This window comes from Chelmon rostratus, chromosome 16 (assembly GCF_017976325.1).
Source record: "Chelmon rostratus isolate fCheRos1 chromosome 16, fCheRos1.pri, whole genome shotgun sequence".
In the NCBI taxonomy this organism is placed as follows: domain Eukaryota; kingdom Metazoa; phylum Chordata; class Actinopteri; order Chaetodontiformes; family Chaetodontidae; genus Chelmon; species Chelmon rostratus.
The window spans coordinates 22,767,199-22,789,755 of NC_055673.1; the positions used below are offsets into that span (position 1 = coordinate 22,767,199).

The 22,557-nt window shown below is 41.6% G+C and overlaps 2 protein-coding genes across 2 annotated transcripts; one reads left to right on the top strand and one right to left on the bottom strand.

Moving 5' to 3' along the window:
• Positions 1 to 161: 161 nt before the first annotated feature.
• ngly1 (N-glycanase 1) lies at positions 162 to 9,551 on the bottom strand. The gene is made up of 12 exons (XM_041955674.1): positions 9,385 to 9,551; positions 7,281 to 7,395; positions 6,877 to 7,128; positions 6,074 to 6,236; positions 5,745 to 5,964; positions 5,296 to 5,417; positions 4,563 to 4,708; positions 3,343 to 3,453; positions 3,069 to 3,254; positions 2,684 to 2,869; positions 1,039 to 1,216; positions 162 to 940 (listed from the first exon to the last, which is right to left on the bottom strand). Exons 1-12 carry the CDS (start codon positions 9,483 to 9,485, stop codon positions 765 to 767), a joined length of 1,956 nt encoding a protein of 651 aa, XP_041811608.1. The 5' UTR covers positions 9,486 to 9,551; the 3' UTR covers positions 162 to 764.
• Positions 9,552 to 9,821: 270 nt separating this feature from the next.
• Positions 9,822 to 13,460, top strand: oxsm (3-oxoacyl-ACP synthase, mitochondrial). The gene is made up of 2 exons (XM_041955774.1): positions 9,822 to 10,998; positions 11,858 to 13,460. Exons 1-2 carry the CDS (start codon positions 10,007 to 10,009, stop codon positions 12,258 to 12,260), a joined length of 1,395 nt encoding a protein of 464 aa, XP_041811708.1. The 5' UTR covers positions 9,822 to 10,006; the 3' UTR covers positions 12,261 to 13,460.
• Positions 13,461 to 22,557: the final 9,097 nt, after the last annotated feature.

The window sequence follows — 22,557 nt, forward strand, 5'->3', positions numbered from 1 at the left end:
CAGAGGCACCGGTACTTCGACCAATAGGAAATTGCCCATGTACTTGTTTCAACGCAAGATGGCGGCAAAAATCCACTCAAGCGTCAACACTGAAAGACCAGACACAGTGTAATGTAATGCATACTTTGCCATAGCTTTATACTGGACTCGACTACCGGCCTGCAAAAATATCTTTATCTTTATTTGCTAACATTCAGCCCCTTCCACCACACATTAATTTGCTCTATTTAGAATTATACACATGAATATAACTGGGCATGGCAAGGTGTGAAAACACCGCAGCCTAGTATCAAATGACAGTCACCAATAATTACAGTTTATTACTGGCAGGAGAGCTGGAGCAACCGCAGCCGACATGTGCCTCAACCCTGGTCTGCTGCCTGGAATGCCTCCAAGCATCACATTTACAGACACGTTCACAGAGGGGGCAACTGTTACAAAAACTATGGCTTTATGGTTAAAACTCTTTACAGGTGTGTATATTGTAGACTGCACATCACATTATGTTAGTTGGCCCTTAGTCAAATAATGCTAATAAATAAAATGTATGAAAACATCTGTACTCTGCTAGGTACAAATTTATGTCGTCATTCATCTATCATTAGGCCATGTTTATTTAATCATCTTAAAAGGAATGACACACATTGAAATATTGCACTGATTTGTGAAACAAAACTATCATCCAAACAATTATCTCTAAACTTGTCAAAGCAGCCAACAATGAAAAAGAATCAGGGGTCCAGTAGTGTTGAGTGAAACAACTGTTAAGCGTCCTCTAAGTGGATGAGGATTTCAAATGAAGACTCCTCTGTCTCCTTCAAGCTTTGTCTGAAGAGCTGAGAGTGCTGCCACGACGTCTCCCCTTCTCCACCACTGAGTCCTGCTACAACAGTGCACTCTGAAGAGCCAGACAGACTCTGGATTGACTGCATCTTCCCATCTGAAGGTTCAAACACGAGAGAGGAAATTATTAGGAGAGATAGTGGTGCCCAATCACATTTAGTATATTTTATCAGAGTATCTATTATATAACCGTACCCCCAGAGAACTCTGTAGTGATCTGGCCTGCCTGCAAGTGCCAGCAGACTTTCCCAGAGTGAAAGGTCTGGCTACTGGCCATGACCGCGACAGACTTTATCTTCAGTCCCGCTGGAGCAAAATCAAACTTCCAGCTGATTCTTCCCACAGAGGAGCCTTCTGTTCGAGCTATGTACACCTGGAGAAAGAAACACAATCTGAGCATCACGCCTACTGCTGCATATTGCTCCAGGATCTAAAAAGATGAACAGAGATTTTTCTCATTTCTGACATTTCCATATAACTTTACATCGCTGTAGGTCGTGTTATGGGATACAGTGATCCCTCGCTATAACGCGGTTTACTTTTCACGGTTTTGCTACTTCACGGATTTGCATCGTGCATTGTGTTCTGCATTCTGATTGGCTAAAAAGTCACTCCGCTTCTTCTCTACCTGTGCGTCAATAACGTTGCAGTTTAATCTGTACACGTACGTAAAACAGCTTGCCAAATTTACATTACGTACATGCAAATTATCTTGCAATTTCGAGTTTTGCCTATCACTATGTTCTTCTCCCGAACAAACACACCTGCACCGCGGGGTTCAAAAGAAGAAAACACTGCAGAGCGGAGTCAGGATGCAGCGGCTCAGTCTGAAGAGCAGTGAAATACACCTGAGTCACTATTTGTCCGACTGTACTTTGTATTTTTTTATAATCATTTTTAATTTTCTCCCGTTTAATCCAATTACTCGGGTCGCGGTGGGCGGTGCTAATCTCCGCAATTTGAAGCCTTCTGTTCACATCGATGATTAAAATTATTATTTGACAGTACAGTACAGAAGTTATTTGTTAAAAAAAACGTTTCTACTTTTATTTGAGAAACAAATGCTTGAACCTGTAAAATGGTTTGTTCTTTCTTTTCAATGTATAATAGAGTATTTAACTGTACAATAATTGTAAAAAATAAATAAATAAAGGTTTCTACTTCATGGATTTTGCCTATCACGGGTTCTTTTTGGAACGTAACCCCCGCGAAAAACAAGGGTATACTGTATTTCTAAACTGTTCCTAATGTTAGTCATGTTCACAACAAAGCTTTTATCCTTTGGATAGGTGGACATGAAATTTGGTGCAGACATTCATGAATCCTAGTGAATTCAGTGACCCTCTTACTTTTCCATTGGCGCCACTAGCAGGTCAAAGTTTTAACTAAAACTGTGTAAAATAACTAAAGGGTGGATTGGCACAAAATCAGTGCAAACGTTCATGTTCCCTACAGGATGGATCCTAATAACTTTAGTAGTCCTCTGCCTTGTCATTCATTGCCAACTTCTTGTTATTTTTTCATTTTGCTCAACACTGGTTTATCACTAAATCCTTGCAAATTTATTGACACTCCCTTAGCTTCAGTTATGTCTTTTGTTCAGTGCTAATTAACGAATGTTAGCATCCTAACGGTTAAACCAAGATGGAGATCATAGCAAACATACACAGAGTGCGTGGGCCCTACCAAACTCTATCCAAAAAGAAAGAAAGAAAAATAAACTACACCTGCTGAGCATCATGTTGGCATCAACGCTGTGCACTTGTTAGCATCATGGATGTGGTTAACATGCACATACATATAACACTGAAAAAATCATATTCAGAATGAAAAAACCTACCATCTGCCAGTCATCCTCCACCTTCCTGAAGACAGACTCCTTCCTCCATACACACTGATCCCAGCTCTGAATCACCTCAGAGTTGTTGGACAGCCGACAGTACTGGTCTTTTGTGGCACTGTAGCGCACATGCAGCAACCTGTCATTCTTCTCTTTCTCAGTAGGAGTAAACACATAACCTTCAGCCTGAGAACACACACAACCGCACACATGTTGTTAATATTAGTAATAGGTATAAGTTTTAGCCAGGTGGACCTAATAAACTGGAAACTGAGTGCAAAATATTATCATCATCCTTGACTGTAGTTGAAGACTTAAGGCCTAAATCAAGCAATACTGCTGAGTGGACTGAGGTCAACTATAATACATATATAATGTACTGTACCTGTTTGGAGGCCCCTGTCTCAGCCCCGCTGGTCTCCCCCCGTGCTATCCTCCAGGCCAGAGAGCCAGAGTTGCGCCCGCCCAGCTCTCCTGGTTTCGGTTTCTTGGGGGAAATAAACTCCACCAGTTCGACAAGCAACCTCTCCGTCAGCTCCTTCTTCCTGTCTGGACTCAAGGACTGCTGCCTCTTCAGTATCAGAGCAGATAGAAGGCATTTTACATCAGTCGCCACACAAATTAGTCTTATAAACGAGGTTAAAAGGGTTCAGACTTACAGAGGCATTGAGCCCACTGATGGTGTGAAGCAGCCAGGCCTCCTGAACCTTGGTCCTTCTCGACAAAACCTCTGGATGTTTGCAGGAATACCTCCAGGTGACATCAACCACCTGCATCACACACACACATGCTGAAGCACATCTGACAACTGTCTGTTGAGGCTGGACAAGAACTATTGTCTAAACAACAGTTACCAGTACACAGCTCTTTGCTGATTAGTGCAAATGGAGTACTAATCACCACAGAATCACATAAATAGACAAAAAAAGGAAATCATAACTACCACATTATAATACTACATAATAACAAAACAAATAACATGAGCATCACAACACCTTCAGTGTTTCATGTCCAAACTCAACACAGTCTGTGAAAGAAAAACCCAAGTCGTACAGAAATAGAATAAGATAGCTTTTCTATAATCCTCCGAAACAAACCAAAAGCAGAGCAATACCAACATAAATTCCAGTCATACTAGAATATCATTTCCAGCTACCTTCTAATTGGCCGTAAAATCACAAAAAAAAATTCTCCCAAAACAACAGAAAAGACCTACTTATAGAAAGCATCAGAAACTCTTTAAGCCTCCCAGTGGAGTTTTTCAGCACTAGTAATGCTACTGGGCGTGAGTCCTCGTTCTGTTTTGCTAACGTGCACACAGACGAGGATGCCACTGGTCCCACCACTGTACAAGTAGCAGAGACGTGCCAGCAAGAGCAGCAGTGCACCACTAAAGACAGGGAAGAAGGCTGCTAGGAAGTCAACATGGATGGGAACAATGCAGTTTTTAAACTGCCTTTGCAAATATTTTATGAGGAAAGAAATAGATTCAACATGTTTGTTTACAAGATACCTCCACAGAGCACCTTTAACTACCTGCTCATACACATAATCTGGTGCTTGTAAGTTAAACAGAATATATTTAATATATTTAACGCTTTAACTGCTCTACTTGATCGATTTTTGTAAATATATGTATATTCTGATTTTGATGCAGCAACTAAAGACTGGGAAAGATGTGGAACGCTCCAAAAACACCTGTTTGGATCATTCCACAGGTAACCCGGTTGATAGGTAACAGGTGATAGCATCATGACTGTTCTAAAATAAGACCACAATTAGACAAAAATCTTAAGTATAAAGAAACTGGAATAATATCAGAAGAGTTTTTAACGACTGATTGTAGTAGTAGTATGTATGCAGCATCCATTTGTCTGACCTGGTCCTTAGAGAAGGCCAGAACGTAGGCCAGTTTCTTCCTCCAGCCAACCTCATACAGTAGAGGCTTATCACAGACGTTCTCACAAGAGTCACAGTGCAGCCAGCGACGCTGAGAAACTGAGTAAATCTCCGTCCACACATGGTCTGAAACGACAGAGAGAGAACACAACTGATTTCCCCTCAGCCTTTCAAACACTTTACACACAAAATGAACTGATCTGACTTCAGACCAAGTATGACAGTTCAACACGTTGTGATGCTGGAAATGTGATGATGCCCCTGTGAATGTGATATCCATATTGTATATCAAACTCTCATGTGAAGCTATGAAAAGTATCTAATATCATACATTTGTACCATTTTAATATTTTAACTAGCTTTTCCAGAGCTTGCTTAGTTATTTTGTAGTGATTTGGGCTGCAACTAAACAGTGTTTTCATTATCACTTGATCTACTGACTAATTCCTGTGTCTCTAAAATTACAGAAAGTTATGTTGTGATTGAACTGAGCAAAATTTTGCTGATGATGACCATGAGATGTGGTTGAAAGGGACAGAAAAAGCTAGCAGGTGGACCTTGAGTTGAGATGTCTTTGTCAAAATAATAACTCTGACTAGTATTCAGGATCCAAGTCAACAACATTTCCTCCTAATATGTCAAACACAGGCGTGGAAGTAACCTGCTGCTGAACAGAGCGACGCAAGAGCCACAAGTGTCAGTCGTGTAAATACCTGTGCTGTCCCAGATGTATCTGGCCTCGAGGCCCAGGGCCCTGCAGCACATAGTGAAGCAGTTAGCCCACTCTCCACAGCGCCCCCTCCTGGTCTCAAGAAGTTTCTCAGGATTGTTATACCTGGTATTACCAACACAGTGAAAACATGCACGTACATCAATGAAAGCAATACATTATTCTCTCTGTGTTTTGTGGTCAAATTCATTCAACTCTCTGTGAATGTTTAGAGGAAAGTGTTTTCCTTCTTAGCAGTTTAAAATGTGTTGACAGTGAGGACAATAAAATGTACAAGCAGTGGAAAAGTGTGCACGTAACTGTTAAAACCATGCCTAACACTTCCTGCAACTTAATGCAAAGGTTAGTCTGACCTCAAAAACTGGCCCTGAACACTTCACTGCAGTAATAAGAACTAGCCAGAATGTCACATGGACACAGACACCCACAGACCTGGGGAATCTGGTGGAGAGCCGGCAGCTCTGACAGTAGTGGTTCTCCACTCGCTGGGCTCCCCAGCGGAGGTCGTCGGTGGTGGGAGCGAGGGAGCTGGCGTTCTGAGTCGGGCCTCCACAGCGGCTGCAGGGCAGACAGTCCACCCAGGAGAAGAAGTCCTTTTTGAACCATCTGAGCAACTCCAGCACCAGGAAGTCCTCTATTCCAAGTTTACATCCTACAAAACAGGAAAGCAAGTCAGTTGCTTTGAGTCATTGTTTAAAGGAAGGTATTCAGTATGATCCAAATGTACACCCGATTCTTTTGAATAAGGGAGAGGACTTAACCTGGATCTGCCGCTTTCGCCTCTTTGAGCTTGTGTTCAGCAGCAGAGGACAGCTGCTGGTGAGGGATGGAGCTCCTGGCTTTCTGCTGCAGCTCAGGGTTTTCGTACAGCATGACGTGTTGGAAGTTTGACTGGAGAGTCACAAAGAAGCTCATACTGCTCTCCTGACAGGAAGACAAGAAGACATCCAGATTACAAATGTACCAAAAACAACGAAAAGTAGAAATGTTTTTTCTAATCAGTTCATCCTTGAGTCCAAGTAAACATTTGTGCCAAACAAGAAATTCCCCCAAGGTGCTCCTGAGATATCATGCTCACAAGAATGGAGCAGACAGACAGATGGACAGACAACCTGAAAACATAATGCCTCCGGCCACAGCTGTCGCCTGCGCAGAGGCATAAAAGTTTAACTACTTTCACCCCAACATCTTAATCAAACAGCATTAATAGTGAAGGGAGGTAAAACATAAAGAACTGAAGATGTACTATACCAATTTAAAAGCCTAAAATTTTAGTATGTTTATACAATCATAACTAGCCAATATGAGCAAATCTTAAGCAGCTACTTCCAGATTTATGGCAAACATTAAAAATGGTGAATATTAAAACCTCTCTCGGTTTTTAAATAAAGAACTGCTAAATAAACAAGCCTGAATGAGCAAACAAGGAACAAAGAGCAGTACCAATATGGATGAGGTCAGAAAAAGTCCACTGTGACTTTGCTACAATGATATACAGCAGAATATGTTAGATATATTCAATCACAATTCCTCTTATTTAAACCAAGGATGGGCACATCTTTACCAAGGAGGATGGTTGTGGTGGAGGTGGTGTAAATGGCTGGCTGGAGGCAGCAGCAGAGCTCTCTGGTGCTGAAGCAGAGGCCGAGGCCGAGGCAGAGGCCGAGGCCGAGGCAGAGGCCACAGTCGTCTGAGCAGCTGGTTGGACAGGCTGTCCTCCACGCAGCCTCTGATCCCTCTCTGCTGCTATGGATTCCCTGATGAGCTTCAGCTGCTCCACTGATGCAGACTTGGGGAACACCAGGTGGGTCTCAGCCTGAAAAGAGGTGTAAGAGGTTATAATATTTACTCACAGTTAGGTAGATGACAAATGACCAAATTAGACTCTAGGCAATGAAGCAAGTGGCACAATATGAATAATGGCTTTAACTTATTGTAGCAGCCACCTAGCAGTGAGTTAATAATTACCTCCTCAAATCCCATCTCGAAGAGGCATTCCACAGCTCCTTTGATGGGCAACAGCTTGGTGGAGAAAGTAGGATTGCCTATGCGGATTGATCTGTACTTTTCTTCATTGGGATACCTGTTGGGAGGTGACATCACATGAGGATGGAGAGCTGTTCTCGAGGCTTTTCAGGAAATATATGTTGTTCCTCTGTGGCAGAGGAGACAAATCACTGACACATATACACAGATCATATTGAAACTGGATACTGTTCCTATAGGTGTGACAGGTCAGACTAATGAGTCACAAGTACACTAAATCATCAGCACCTTAAAAACACCAAAACTCAAGATGCTTTTTAACAACATGCTTTTTAAAATCACACAAAAACATTTTTACTCTTTTTATACTTTACTCTAATTTATTTAACTTGTCTTTTAAACACTGCTCCTTCTCTGTGCCATTGTCACGCCTGTTTTTTAAATCTGGAGGCCAATAAGTATACTACCAATACTCTCAAAGGTTACTAGGAAAGGTGTCATTGGACAAGACTCAAGATTGTCTTTATTGTTACTGAGCATAACATGTCAATGAAATTTGTATTGCAACAACTGACAATATTTCTTAATACAACCAATTTTGGTCTACATCGTATGCAGTTTGGATTTAGAGAAAATTCCACTGAAACTGCTAGCTCGCACTTAATACAGCAAATTAAACCGAGGCTCAATAAAGGAGGAGGAGTTGCTGTATTATTAGATCTTTGTAAAGCATTCCATACAGTTAATTATGATGTTTTAATCTCAAGGCTATCCACCTTTAACTTCTCATCTAGAGCACTGACGTGAATGTCTTCATATTTATCTAACAGGATGCAACGTGTCGAAGTTTGTGACGTACTGTCCAGAAACATTAAGTGTGCAATAGGTGTTCCATAAGGGTCAGTGTCAGGTCAAGACAAAAGCTATGGTACAATCCCCTAATGCTGATATTCTCATTAAAGGTGAAAGGACTGACATAGTCACAGATAAATACCTTGCTGGGGTACTGGACCAAAACTAAAACTTTAAGAAACATGTTTAAAAATGGTTAAAACCACTAAGCACAACGTTGCAAATTTTAGACATCTCAGAAACTGTCTCTCTCTGGAGGCAGCCAAGATATTTGTGCACACCATGATTCTTTCCCATAAGTCTTATTGGATTACCTGTTCAGGACAGGCTGGTGAAACAGCCGTAAGACATCTTGAGTCCTTATACACACAAACTCTAAAAACTTTGGACAAAAAGCCAATGCATTGCCATCACTGTAGGGTACTGGAGAAACGTAATTTACTGAACTTTGAGAATTTTTGATTATCTTCAAATTTGTGTCTGGTTTATGAAATCAGAAATGGTTAGGCCCCTTGCCCACTACATGACTCTGTGTACACTCCCTCAGTAAGTTCTATTAGATCGCCCAGAACATCTTCTGTATGAGATTGTACCGTACCATTTCACTGCACTGCATTTGGGGTAATCAGCCTTCTTTGTAGCGGTCACAAATGAATGGAACACCCTGGATATCTATGTGAGGAGCTGAAGATACTTTCAAAGTCTCTTAAACCTGCTCAGCTCTGCACTCACTGGCTTTGATATTCTGCTTCATGGTCTTCATGACTTGCTTTATTTGATAAGCATACATGTGTGATTGTGCCTTTGTGTGTATTTTTTTTACTGCCTTGCTTGTGTGTTCTTTTTTGTATAACTTTGCATGTTGTACTGTGTGTCATTGTACTGCTTTTCTCGAGGTGATTATAGAGATTTTACATACTTAAAACTGCTTCCTGGTGAATCACTCAAATGCCGAATTAACCACAACGCCTTGGGGAATGATGCTAAAGTTATGTCAGGACTTCCCGTGTATGGGCGTGTGCTGATACTCAAGGACAAAAAAAAATCGCAGATTTTCTTAACCAAGTTTGGTTTGACACTGTGGGTTACACAGCGAGGTCAGCTTTACCAGCGGTTACACTAATGACACGATGTTACCCATTTTTGGATTTATTTGTACAGAAAATGTATATAAATCCCACATTAGCTAACACATCACAGCTGGTATATTGCGTTGTTAAGTTCTCTGCCTTACCTTAAAATGTTGTCCGCATATGTAAGTAACAACTTGGCGGCGTCTAAAAACACTTCATTTGAATTCTCACACAATGTTGTGACCGCGGGAGACACAGCCATACTGGTATATCTTGTACAAACTGAAATCCTTGGAGTAGGATAGCTAATGCTGAGATATATGCAACTGGGAATTCTTGGCTTTGGGTCCTGGGTGTAGCTGACTTATCAACGCCTGATTACTTATTGCAGCTTTAAAAAAATATTGTATTGAGCTAATTGCATTTCACCACCAATTGTGTTTCGTAAATCGTAAATTATTGTCTATTTTCTTGCTCTATCGGTTCAATTACATTTTTAATGTAATATTTACAAGTTAAACGATTCTGGCGTTCAACAGTGCTACCAAAAAATAGCTACATGCAGATTCAAGGATGGACTCGTTTCATCGTGTTATGAATGTTTTCAGAAGTGACAGCTAGGTTAATTTGAAGTAGTGCTCGGACAAGTAAGTTCCAAACTTATGTTCAGTTGCGTCTGGAGAAAATTTCATCTTTGGTTTTATACATTTCTTCAGTTAAATCGTAAGAGGGGATTCGCCAAAGCTACGGGCTAGCTGTGTGAAATTTGACAGATATTACAGCATGTCTGCTTTATCACTATCCTGTTGGACTAAACTCCAGTTGAGACCACAGAACATAAGGGTACTTTTTCAAAAGAGCGTCTGTGTTTGTCCAAACCAAGACTCCAGACACCACAGCTCTGGAAAGCTTCAAAAGAGGGCTGTTATTACTGGCATTGGGTTAGTATGTCCTCTGGGCACAGGGACTGCTCTACCCTGGGACCGCCTGATTAAAGGCCAGAGTGGGATTGTTGCCCTTGACTCAGAGGACTATAGGACAGTTCCCTGTAAGGTGGCAGCACTGGTACCCAGAGGGAATGAACAGGGTCAGTTTAAGGAGGAAAGGTTTGCCTCTCGAGGGGACATCAACAGCATGTCATCAGCCACTGTAATGGCCCTTGGAGCTGCACAGATGGCTCTGGAGGACTCAGGATGGTACCCTGATACAGCAGAGGAACAGCTCAATACTGGGGTGGCTGTTGGCATGGGCATGGTGTCACTGGATGAAATTGCTCGCACCTCTACTGCATTCCAAGAAAAAGGCTACAATAAAGTCAGTCCCTTTTTTGTGCCTCGCATCCTTGTCAACATGGCTGCTGGGCACATCAGCATCAAGCACAAACTGAAGGGTCCCAACCATGCAGTGTCTACAGCATGCACCACAGGGGCACATGCCATAGGTGATGCTGCCAGGTTCATTACCCACGGGGATGCAGTTGCTATGGTTGCAGGTGGAACAGAATCCTGTGTGGGGCCTTTGTCCATGGCTGGCTTTGCCAGGGCACGCGCCCTTGCCACCAAATGGAATGACAACCCCACGCAGGCATCACGACCTTTTCACCCAGAGAGAGAGGGCTTTGTGATGGGTGAAGGAGCAGCAGTGCTCCTTCTGGAGGAGCTGGAGCACGCAGTGAAAAGAGGAGCCAGGATATATGCAGAGATTCTAGGCTATGGACTCTCAGGGGATGCCAGCCACATCACTGCACCCACTGCAGATGGAGATGGAGCATACAGGTGATAACAAAATTGCCTTAATTAATCATCAGAACTGCTGTCACTTATTTAAGCTGTGCTTCCCAACCCTGGGATCAGGGTTGTTGATAATTCAGAGGAGTCACAAGATAGTTAACAGGAGAAGAGTGCAGACAAAATCACATCTCTGCCACACACAATCATATTTATTACTTCACATTTTCCTCCGGTATTTGCTTTTTTCCCTCATTCAACATTATACAAAAATACAGACAAGAAAAAGGTGTATTTTACTGTACACAGTAACATTTTTAAAAAGAAAAAACATCACAGTAGACAGCTTTAGAAACTAAAAAGGCAGTCAAAAAGAGTAACGCAGGGAACCCAGTATTCCTTTATATTCTGTTAAATAATACACCAAACTCTCTTTAACATGCTGCACCTTAATGAATGTCAGAAAATAATGTCAGATTTGGATAGTTTGGCTTTAGACATTATTTACCCTGGCTATCAAATTTCCAAAAAAAAGCAGTCTCCATCATGAGTTTAAGCCACTCTGTACACTCTGTGTGCTCTTCTACTTACATAAAATAAGCTTGGCTGCAGACACCCGTTACTTGAGCCACTCTGTAAGTTTTTTTTTCGCACCTCTCTCCAAAGACGGCAATACCAGGAGACAATCCCACAGAACATGAAGAAATGTTCCCACTTCCTTGTTACAGTTCCAACATGTGTCGTCTTGTGTTAAGACCAGACCATGTACTGGATAATTTTGCCTCTTCAGACCATGTTACAGTCTCAGTAAGTGCTGAGGTTTTGGAGTAAAGCAGCAATATTATTGTATTGTAGAGTTGTAATATGATGCAACTATCCTTGAAATGTCTGACCGCTGTCTTTACAGATGCATGTCTGCAGCCCTCAGAGATGCTGGCGTCTCACCGGCAGATGTGACATATGTGAACGCTCACGCCACATCCACGCCTTTGGGCGATGCAGCTGAAAACGCCGCCATCAAGAGGCTGTTCCAGCAAAACCTTGAGAGCCTGGCTGTCTCCTCCACCAAGGGAGCCACGGGGCATCTGCTCGGGGCCGCCGGGGCCCTGGAGGCAGCGTTTACAGCCTTGGCCTGCTACCACGGGGTCCTGCCCCCGACGCTCAACCTGGACCGCACCGAGCCAGAGTTTGACCTGAATTATGTTCCCTGCACAGCCCAGCCGTGGCGGACTCACGGCCGCCGGGTCGCCCTGACGAACTCTTTCGGATTTGGTGGCACCAACGCCTCACTGTGTCTCGCCAGCCTTTGATGAGCAATATGCTTTCTTTACATCTGGTGTGATAGTGTCTGAATGTTTTTCAGTAGAACTGATCAACACTACTGCTGTTTTGTTTGTGTTTTTGTTTTGTGTTTTGTGTTTTTTTGGAGGAAGTTATGACCTGACTTTAAGGAAAAAATCCAAAAAGTCTTTCAGGCTTTAAACCCCCAAAGATTAAAATGTCGGAGGAAACCACTAAATCCTTGTAATCTTTTTTTTAGTTTTTTGTTTACATCCAAATGGGGAAAATAATAATGAATCTCAGAGTAAATTGTATTATGATCAGGCAAGTCAGTCTCTTTTTGGTGACTGGTCAAAATGTTTGTAGAGAGCGGGGTTGCACTGGGGGACTTTGGACTGATGATTTCATCATTTCTAAAATCCTGGATATGGCAATGTCAGAGACTGGGTCTATCTCTCTTAGACACAGTGGTGGAGGAAGTTTTCAGATCCCTTTCTAAGTTAAAGTCCCAGTACTACAATGTAAAAATAACTATTACAAGTTAGTGAGTTAAAGTGTTTGCAGCAAAATGTACTTTAAAGTATCAGAAGTAGATGTAAACAAAGTTTTTGCCAAGAAATGAACACTGTAACGAATTGTTTACATCTGACATGATTAGGTTATAAATGATGCATTAACGTGCAAGCATCATTTTACTGCTGTAGCTGCTCGAGGTGGAGGTAGTTTTAACTACTTTATGTACAATTAGTCAGTTTAATCAAGTGGCTCAGAACTGAGGGGTGGAGCCCTGTCAAAGGACCACAAGATAGAAGTGAGGAGCTGTTAGATTATTAATCAGGCAGGAAACACGTCAGAACAAATGTCTAACACAGTCAGTTTTTAGTTTTTTGCCACAAATACTGGATAATTTGACACCTTTGCACCTTTAATGGTTATTTAAATGAAACCATGTGAAAAGTTTGAAGGAAAAAATGTGTCTTTGTTGGAACTGCTAACAACTGAAACATGAAACATGACAAGAAGTCCCAGTCAGACACTGTCTTTGTTAGCAGGCACAAGAGAAAATGTTGGGAGTCACTGGTTTAATATGTAACAAAGTGTTTTCTATTTTAGAAGAATCTTAATCCAAATATGAATAACTGTAGTTGCCAAAAGTGGTAGAGTACTTTGGCACGTTACTGTAGTAAATGTACTCAATTACTTTCCACCACTGCTTACCCATAAGATCCAGTCCCTGTACAAATAAACTGCTTTGTCAGAATATGCTGAAAATTTGCATTTCACCACTGGACCTAGAATAATGATTGTGCTCTTGAACGTGATGCAAGACATTTTCTGTATCTCCAGCAGGTGGCGCTGGCTCACAGCAAGTCCTGCCTGTTGCTTTCATTCATTTCCAACGCAGTTTTCATTTAGGCATTCAGTCGCCACCTTGACGCAACAGAAAAATGAATACCACATTTACAAGCATCCAAATGGACTGAGGTCAAAGGTCAGGGCTCTGTGCCGTTCACATTATCCTTACCTGACCATGGAACAAGCATTAATATCAAAGTTCTTGGAAGAGAAATAGCGGGGAAAGATATGAGAGGCCTTTAGATCCATTAGTAAATTGAGAGGAAGTAATTCAATAGGAAAGGTTGATATGAAAATTGTGTTTAGAGGATACTAACCGTTAATTGCCTGCTGTTAGCTGCCCAATGCCAGCTCATGTAATCTTTTAACAGGAAGTCGGACTCTGAAAAGCTTGGACAATTTATTGCAATTAGGAAATAAGTGATACTGTGGGTGTGTGCAGCTGACTTTAATATAATCCTAATGGAAGCATGATCTGACAGTGGTGCCTTTTGTGATCACTTTTGAAGCCCTCTGACTCTGTGTTGCTCTCCTCTGGATTCAGCCTGGTTTGGCCTTTTATGTCAGTGCTGAAGAAACAAGAAGGGATCACCGGAGCAGAAGACAGGTTAACTGGGAGCAAAATGCCTTTACATCCTGTTGAAATAAAAGTAATAGGGAAATAGGGAAAAGGACAGTTTTCCTAATTGTTACCTGTCTGAAGAGTTTGAACATTCTGCTCCTTTATACAGGAGACGAGACACACAGCTGTTGTTCGGCATCCTGGTGGAGACATAATGGCCGCAAGGGGACACTGAGTCATCTTATCTGATGGTTGAGAACATATGTATGGTTAAATTTCCCCATGACGATTTCGGAGGCTGTGAGTAAGACTGTCGTTTTAATGAAAAACAAATCTCACATTTTACTGTAGACGGTATTCAGCTGAGAGGAGGAGAGAAGCTGGTTTTACAGCGTAATAAGTGGGCTGACATGGAACGAGATGAAACCTCACCCACTGCTCCTGCAGGCTGCCCTGTCCGTGACACCCCACAGAACAAAAGTAGATGGAATGAATGACATGCTGTGTGTTAATGTATTTGCTTTCTTCTAGAGAATTCAATAGGAACATCAATACCAGTCTCATCCCTGTGATGTTATGGAGCTGGAGCCAGGAGACAAACGCCACAGGGCACCTTTAAGTGCTCTAAGTACTTCTTATTTTCTAATCTTATTATTACAACAGCATTGACTGCACTTCAGAGGAACGACCTTCCTGAAGTATAAGCGTGGATGCAGTTCAGACCACACTCACTCCGATGGCGCCCCTTCATTTGAATGAAAATTGCTCTACCCGCATGTTCAGAAAGCTCAAAATGTTCTTTCAGTGTTGTGCAGCTCAGTGCATGTGTGTAGCACACCCACTGGACCCTGCTTGGCCCATAGACTTTACACTGAAAGGACATCACACTCATAACATAGCTTTTCCAGGCCTTGGCAATGGTGAAAGTGTAATGATTGACCTTGTTTGTCCTGTCCTGTGAGTCCTGTCAAGGGTTTTTATAATGAAAACAAATTCATTGAAAAACGCTTGAAATAAATTCTAAGTTTCATCTTTGTGCCTCTTGTCTGAGCAAGTTCTCTAGTGAGGCGTCTTCCTCGCCTCATTGTGGTGCTCCAAACCAAAACAGGCTTGTTACTGCCCCCTGAGACTGAAGGGTGGAAAACACCCACTGCAGCGATGGTTGGTGAGAACCGTAGAGGAGGGAACAATGAGCACCTTTCACACTCGAAACAAAATGGAAAAGCCAGGCAGAGCTGAGATTTCTGTGGTATCCAGAGCATTTTCAAATGGCATTTTTGAGTTTTACAAGAGGAAAGGCTTCAGGGATGAGCGCTCTAAAGTGGTCACTCTGGAGTTGTAAAATCTTGTCTCACAGTATAATCGGTCACTGCAGGGTTTTGGCATCTGTTAAAGCTTCAGACTCATGGATTTAATGCTCAGATTGGACTTCCTGGATTGTTTTTCATCTTTTGACCTGAAGCAACACAATCACACCGGTGAACCCCTTTATGCAGCGCTGTTTTCAGTCTGAACAAGACTAAAGGTAGGGAACAGAGAAAGGTAATGTTTGCACTGAGGATGACATCAGACGAGGACATGGTGTGTCCAAAATCAAAATGGTCCATCCCCATTGCATTGGGCCAAACAGGCCTCCTGTTCTTCCTCATCTTTGTGAATTGAATAAACTATTCCTGGAATATACTGTGGATTTCTTTAACACATATGAATTAAACATATGCACAATTTAAGACTGATATCAGCTAAAATAATAAAGGTTTTTAAACTAGATTTTGACTCGGAGCCTCCTCTTGAGGAGGTTTATATTGTGCTGCAGTCCTTATAGCCATACTACCAAACCTGTCCTTTACCCCAGACCAGCTGGTAATCCATCTTTCTTGATCAACATCAAGATTTTGGACTTGATGGTGGTGCTTGAGGAAAGGGTCACAGTCTCACCAGAAACATTTGAACTCATCCTCTGGGGACCATGAATATCCAAAGCCAATGTCATGTAACAAGCCAGATTGTTTAGCAGACAACCTGTCATGGGAAAATGTGGCGATCATGGGAAGTACTTGACTTGATAGTGGCGCTACGATAAAAGTCAGAAGGTCACCAAATCATCAAGATTCATCTTCAGGGGGTGATGAATGAATGAATATCCAGAGCAAATATCACGGTGATCTGGCCAGTAGCCTTGTGGAAATACCCGGAGTTGTACCAAAGTGTTGGACTAATCAACCAACCTTTGGAGTCTGCATCTAGTGGACAAAAATAACATTCAGTAGCAACAGTAGCCCTCACGTCGCACATTATGATAATGACTTCATGACTCTTCTAATCAATCATCTAATCAATCACCATATCTCTTCAATGTGCTCTTTCTATTTTGATGTTGTGTAAGTCGTGCATGAAGCCAAATCTGATCAAACCTTTGTTTCATGTTCTGTGTATGGCAAGCCTGGACCTCTTGCTCTGTATTTCACTTGATGAATAATTGTACTGTCCCGCCTGAATTTAATAGCACGATGTAAAGCCAGGCCCAAATGATGAATCACTGTGCTGGGGAATGTCGGTCCAGGGCCATTTTTAGAGATTACGTTTTATTAACTCTTCTGGATGTCACATCCAGCTAATGAATAAATCAATTATTCATCCATTTTTAAATTCGAAATAATATGACATGGATAAATGAGCTGCGACAAGCTTTAAACATTTTTTTTTTTTTTTTTTGCATGTTAGAAAGGAAAGCCCAGCATCTACATGGGGAATATTTTGGCCTCAGGACTGATACATCGCTCTCTGTCCAACCCTGGTTTCTAACCCTGCTGTAGGTGTGTTGGTGTTCTTCAGCAGTTTCTCACACTCTGTTTTGCATCATTGCAGCAGCAGCTAACACACACTGCCTTGTTGAAAATCAGTTGTAAATCATAACCAGTGTGCCATTACACAGACGGGATTCCCTACCTTTATGTAGTATTAGAAGTGAATGGGCAAATATACCAAAGCTATGTTAGGGCATTACATGTACAGACTCGAGGATGAGGATTTTGCAGCAGTGAGAGCTAAGTGTACCCTTTCCACCACAGCTTCCTTTGCTGGGCAGGAACTATCGATTCCTCTTGCTGTAATGATGTCATTTAATGACTTTGGTTCATGTTATTCCTTCTCCTTCTCCTCCTCTTTTTTCTTTTTTTTTTTACATCCCTCCCTCCTAATTAGGAGATATCCAAGCTGAATTATGATCGCCATGGCAACAGAGTCAGCATGCATTCCCTTTGATATCACCCTGTCCCGCATGGAGCACAGCTTATCACCAGGTTCTAAAATTAGACCTCCTCTCTCTCTCCGTGACACATATTGGACATATTGGCCTTCCCTCTGCTGTTATGACCATTGTAGTATTGGCATTTTGTTCAATTCTGGAATTTCAGCCCTTATTTGATTTATAAAATTAATCCAGGATAATACAGTAGTACACTATGCTAAATAATAATATACTGTATATACAGTCAGTCTATAATGCAATTGAGAGTATACACATAGTATATCTTTGAGGCTGTGAGATAATTAACAAGATAATATTTCAGCTCCATGAAATTCTGTTGGGGTTTGTTTGTTAGTTTGTTTTTTTCTTGGCAGTCTGTTGTATTGACTCTGTGTTTCTTCAGGCCTCTCTAAAAATGGTTCATATCACTTGTTGTTTTAACTGCTGACAGATGCACCCACTGGCAAGGGATCTTCAGTTTGGTATGCTTCGCTTTAAGGGGTCACGCACCAGACAGGTCGGGAACTCCTTCCTCAGCCTGTACCAGTGGTTGTTTCAGTTAATTCATTACCAGCTACACATAATAAAATTAAATAAATAAAAACATAAACAGACTCAGTGGGTGTTTAGACCCAATCAGTACTGTGCTGCTAAACTATAAGGAGTGTTCATGTGTTCATCTTGCTCCAGGGTCTGGGTGAGAGGATGAAATATGATCCAGGAAAGCCTGTTTGAGTAATAGATGGTGTGGGGTACATTACTTTCAAATGTGTGTTACATATAACTAGTTACACTGATTTCAGAGTAATAACAACATTACTCTCTGTGTGGAGTAATGCATTACTGATTACGCAACATTTGAGTTACTTTCCTCCAAATAACCTCAGAAGTAGAACTAGTGTTATATATTGCGGTTGTATTTGGTTTGTAGTAATACTATCGCTACTATAGCCTCAGCATGACCTCGTCTCTATTGCAGTGTTTCCTTATCTTATGACTGCCGTTGACATGAATTTTGCTGACGAGCTGATTAGCATGTCTCACACAACAGATCCGCTCTCAGTTGAACCTCTGCAGCTGTCCGTGCCAGCTCCATGAGGGCTTGCGTTAGCTGTGTCTCACGGGTTTAACTGCAACCTGAAGCATTTATCTATGCTTCGAGTCTATTTTTTCAACATTACAGGCGTAAATGTGAGGTACATGTTGTGAAGGCACTGAATACATACATTGGTCTTGACCGCCACCGTCACACACAATGCTTCTGTTGCAACCTAGACAGAGCAAAATGTGCTGCTCTCTGAACAGGAACACATACACACATTATGGGGACATTATACAGAACCATTGAACAGAAACACATGTTCAGATTACTTTGTATTACCTTAAAGCCCCAACACTGACAATAGAAGTCTGATGGCTTATCAAACACCCAAATACTGCACAATGTTATATCACACTATGAGACAGGATTTTATGGTTATAAAGCAACCTGGGAAATTAAAACAGTGACAATCGTCAAACGTTCCATTGCAGCATCACTAGGTGAACAGCAGAAATGTGCAGTTAATGTTGCAAAGTCATCTACCAGAAATCTGTGCTTACTTGTATTTGAATTGCCACAGCGCCCTGCTGTCTCACAGTATTATTGAGCATCTTCATGCTAAAATAACTAGGCCATCAGGCGATCAACAGAAAATTGGTTTGATTTTTTTTTTTAATATATCAATTATTTACATAATTTGTGAAGAAAAACATGAACATTCTCTGGTTTCAGCTTCTTCTGTTTTACATCATTATAAAACTGATTGGGGGGAACAACACATTTGAAGAAGTCACATCTTACTCTGGGATATTTCTGACATTTTATAAGCTAAATCATTCATTTAAAAACAAACAAATTTAATTTGTTGCAGCTGTACAACTATGGTTTAGCATAAGCTTTCAGTCTGGTTTTCGGTAAAAGATGACATCATGCATCCAAAGTATGAAAGCAAACAGCAATCATAGGCACATTCTAAGAATAATGAGTACCATTAGAATGAGCACATGACATAATAATTGCAGTCTGCTAAATTATTCACAGATCTAAAGTACTACAGCATATTATTCACTGATTAGCACTAATGTAATCATTTGTAGTATATTGTTACAGCATGCAAGAGTCGAATTGGGATATAACAACTGTTGTCATGGTGCCAGCAAAACTAGAAAATAAAACTGATGGAAACGTAATTTGATATATGCATGAGTCAAAAACCATCCTGTTTGATTCCTTGAAAGCATCGATGGATGCTGATTACTGAACTGGCCACAGGGCTCCAAAGCGGTGTATGCTATTTTGGATATTTAGGGTAAAAACTACACACATCCAAAAAACTCTTCAGCGGATGCTCGACTAAACATCACGGCAAAAAGCAGAATCTGCACACTGTTCTTTGCTCCCACAATGTTTATTTGATGATTTCATTAATTGAAGTGTTGCACAGCCGCTGTAATTAAAAAAGAAAATAACGCTGTAGGAGCAGAAGACATGGGTGGATTTTTATGTCCCAGAGGCAGTTGGGAGGTGGGCTGTTTTTGTCTACATACAACTATCTAGAGCAGGTATTTCATGTGTTCACATGTCGTCACCACAGCAATAAAACAAAGTCATCCATCCTGTATGTGGCACACAAGAATGGTCAGTTATAGTCAAGTGCTATAACAGCAAACGGTGGGTCACTGCAGACAGGAGAGGTCAAGGATGGTGCAATCATGCCACACATGCCACATGTGTTGCATCAGATTTTCTTTGAACTTGAATCCAGATGAAGGACTTGTCCTTTTCCAGCGCTGGTATCAGTAGTACTCATGCTGTCTGCTGTTCAGCTCTTGTTTTGAATAAAATGTCAGTAGGAGTGGAGGCGTGATCACTGATTGACACATGTATAATCAACCAGCTTGCTTAACAAAGAGAAATGTTTATTATCTCTTCACAAAGTTGGGTAATAATAACTGACTCCAGGACTGTAATCATCACTTTTTATTCAAACCCATCTCCAATCATTTTTTTCTACACCAGAGAAGAGTCAACAGACAGAAGTTAGAAACCCTAACTTCACTAAAGGTATTAATAGAAATTTACATTAAAATTCAAATTGAAGTTATTTTGCAGTATGAAAGGGTGCAGCTACAGCCTTTCCTCCAGCTCTCAGGTTTTGAGTATGTGTGAAAACCATTCAGATGAAAACACAAACTCTCATTTTACATAAATGATGTGTCCTCGCAGTTGAACCCAAATGCATTCACACTGTGGTGTCAGAGAAACAACACTTGGAGTGCCATGCTTATAGTCATTTATATCTGCTTTTACAAGTGAAACCACACATCATGTCCCTCTAAATACTTTAACATGCTGCTGTTAGCAAGCTTTCAATATGTCAACGTACTTACACCGTACAGCGCACCATACACCCTCTGGACTTCCACCAGGAGCGTATATTTGCTCCGTCCTCCAGCTGTTTGACCAAACAGGAGGCACCAACTCGGGTTTGGTCAAAATAAACCCTTATTCACCAAGTCAGATCTGAAAATCCCTGCTGCTGATGCCTCACTTTTCTCTCGCTCCTCTCCTGCTTGGTGCCTTCCATGGTTCTACCTGCTGTGTCTTTGTCATCCTTGGAGTCAGTGTTCTGGTCCGAGCCGCTCCAGGCTCTCAGACATACTTTAGGAAATGTGCTGATGATGTGGTGATTACAAGACAATGAATTTATTCCCTCACCAGAAAACCTGGATGAATGGAGGGGTGAGAGCTCCATCCAGAGCCAAAAAACTGCCTTTCTATTGGGTGACAACGAAGCACAAAGCACTGCCAGAGAGAGACTGAAAGCTGGCATCAAGGAGGCAAAGCAGACACATCAGCAGAGGCTGGAGAGCGACATCAACAACAACAATACCAAAGATATGTGGCAAGCAATCCAGACAATCACACATGACTGAAGCACACACCTTGAAAATAACAACACCCACATCAGGTTGTTTGTTGATTTCAGCTCAGCGTTCAGCACAATCTCCTGCATGAGACTAACTGGCAAACGCTTTCTGTGCTTGAGTACCACACTCTGCAACTGGACGGTGGACTTCCTCACAAACATAACCCAGCAGTCCCAGCCCCTCCACTCAGGGCCGTGTGCTCAGCACTCTGCTGTTCAGACCGTACACCCACAACTGCGATGCCCGACATGGAGACAACTCTGTTGTGAAGTTTGTGGATGACACCACAATAACCAGCCAGATTACAAACAAGGATGTGAATTCATGTTCGAGGGAAATTAACAATCTTGCAGAGTGGTGCACAGACAACAACTTACTGTTCAACATTAGCAAAACCAAGGAGCTGATCACTGATTTTAGAAAAAAGGACACAAAGACAGACACCGTTACATCAGAAGAGGTGTAAGCAGGTGAACAGTTATCAGCATCACAGAGAACCTGGCCTTGTCACCTCTCATCTTTACTCTGATTAAGAAATCTCAGCTGTATCTCTTAAAGAAACTGCAGCAACAGCTTTTTCACCCTGTTACTGCCTGGCAATAGATACAGACGTATCAGAACCAGAAACACTGAGAACAATGAGAATCAAAATTGGCCAAATTGGCTTTATTGGCCAAGTATCTCTGCACATAGAAGTCATTTGACTGCAGTTTAAACAGTGCACTCAATGTACTTGCACAAGAAAAAAGACATAGAGCTCAAATACCACTCAGTACCAATACCACCAGACTACAGAGGAGCTTCTTTCCTCTGAATGTAAGACTCCCCCACACTCAAGAATAAAAACATGTTTTTTTATGCCTCTGTGCTGATGACAAGTTGTTCTCGTTCTATCATGAACGAAAACTGAGGAACACCATATTTCATAATTGGTTGGATTCTATATTGGTGACACTATCGTTGGGTCCCCTACCATTAAAGAGTGGTGGTTGTATTGATCTTCTGTGCTGTCAGGTTTAAGATGTGTGTGAAGAATCCATGTTTTAGAATTTGCAGCTTAACATCCATATTTGAAGCATTCTGGTGCAGCACAAGCTCATTGGTTCTGCTGATATGGAGCTTCAGGTGGTTGCTGTTGCACCATGTGATGAAGCTCTCTGACATGCTGTCTCTAAATGAAGACAGC

What these genes read in the sequence shown, in the direction of transcription:
- ngly1 (XM_041955674.1), bottom strand. Translation starts at nt 9,485, where the DNA reads ATGGCTGTGTCTCCCGCGGTCACAACATTGTGTGAGAATTCAAATGAA. An exon ending in TATGCGGACAACATTTTAAG is followed by an intron (nt 7,396 to 9,384) that starts GTAAGGCAGAGA and finishes ACCTCCCAACAG; the next exon opens with GTATCCCAATGAAGAAAAGT. An exon ending in TCGAGATGGGATTTGAGGAG is followed by an intron (nt 7,129 to 7,280) that starts GTAATTATTAAC and finishes ACCTCTTTTCAG; the next exon opens with GCTGAGACCCACCTGGTGTT.
- oxsm (XM_041955774.1), top strand. Translation starts at nt 10,007, where the DNA reads ATGTCTGCTTTATCACTATCCTGTTGGACTAAACTCCAGTTGAGACCA. An exon ending in GATGGAGATGGAGCATACAG is followed by an intron (nt 10,999 to 11,857) that starts GTGATAACAAAA and finishes CTGTCTTTACAG; the next exon opens with ATGCATGTCTGCAGCCCTCA.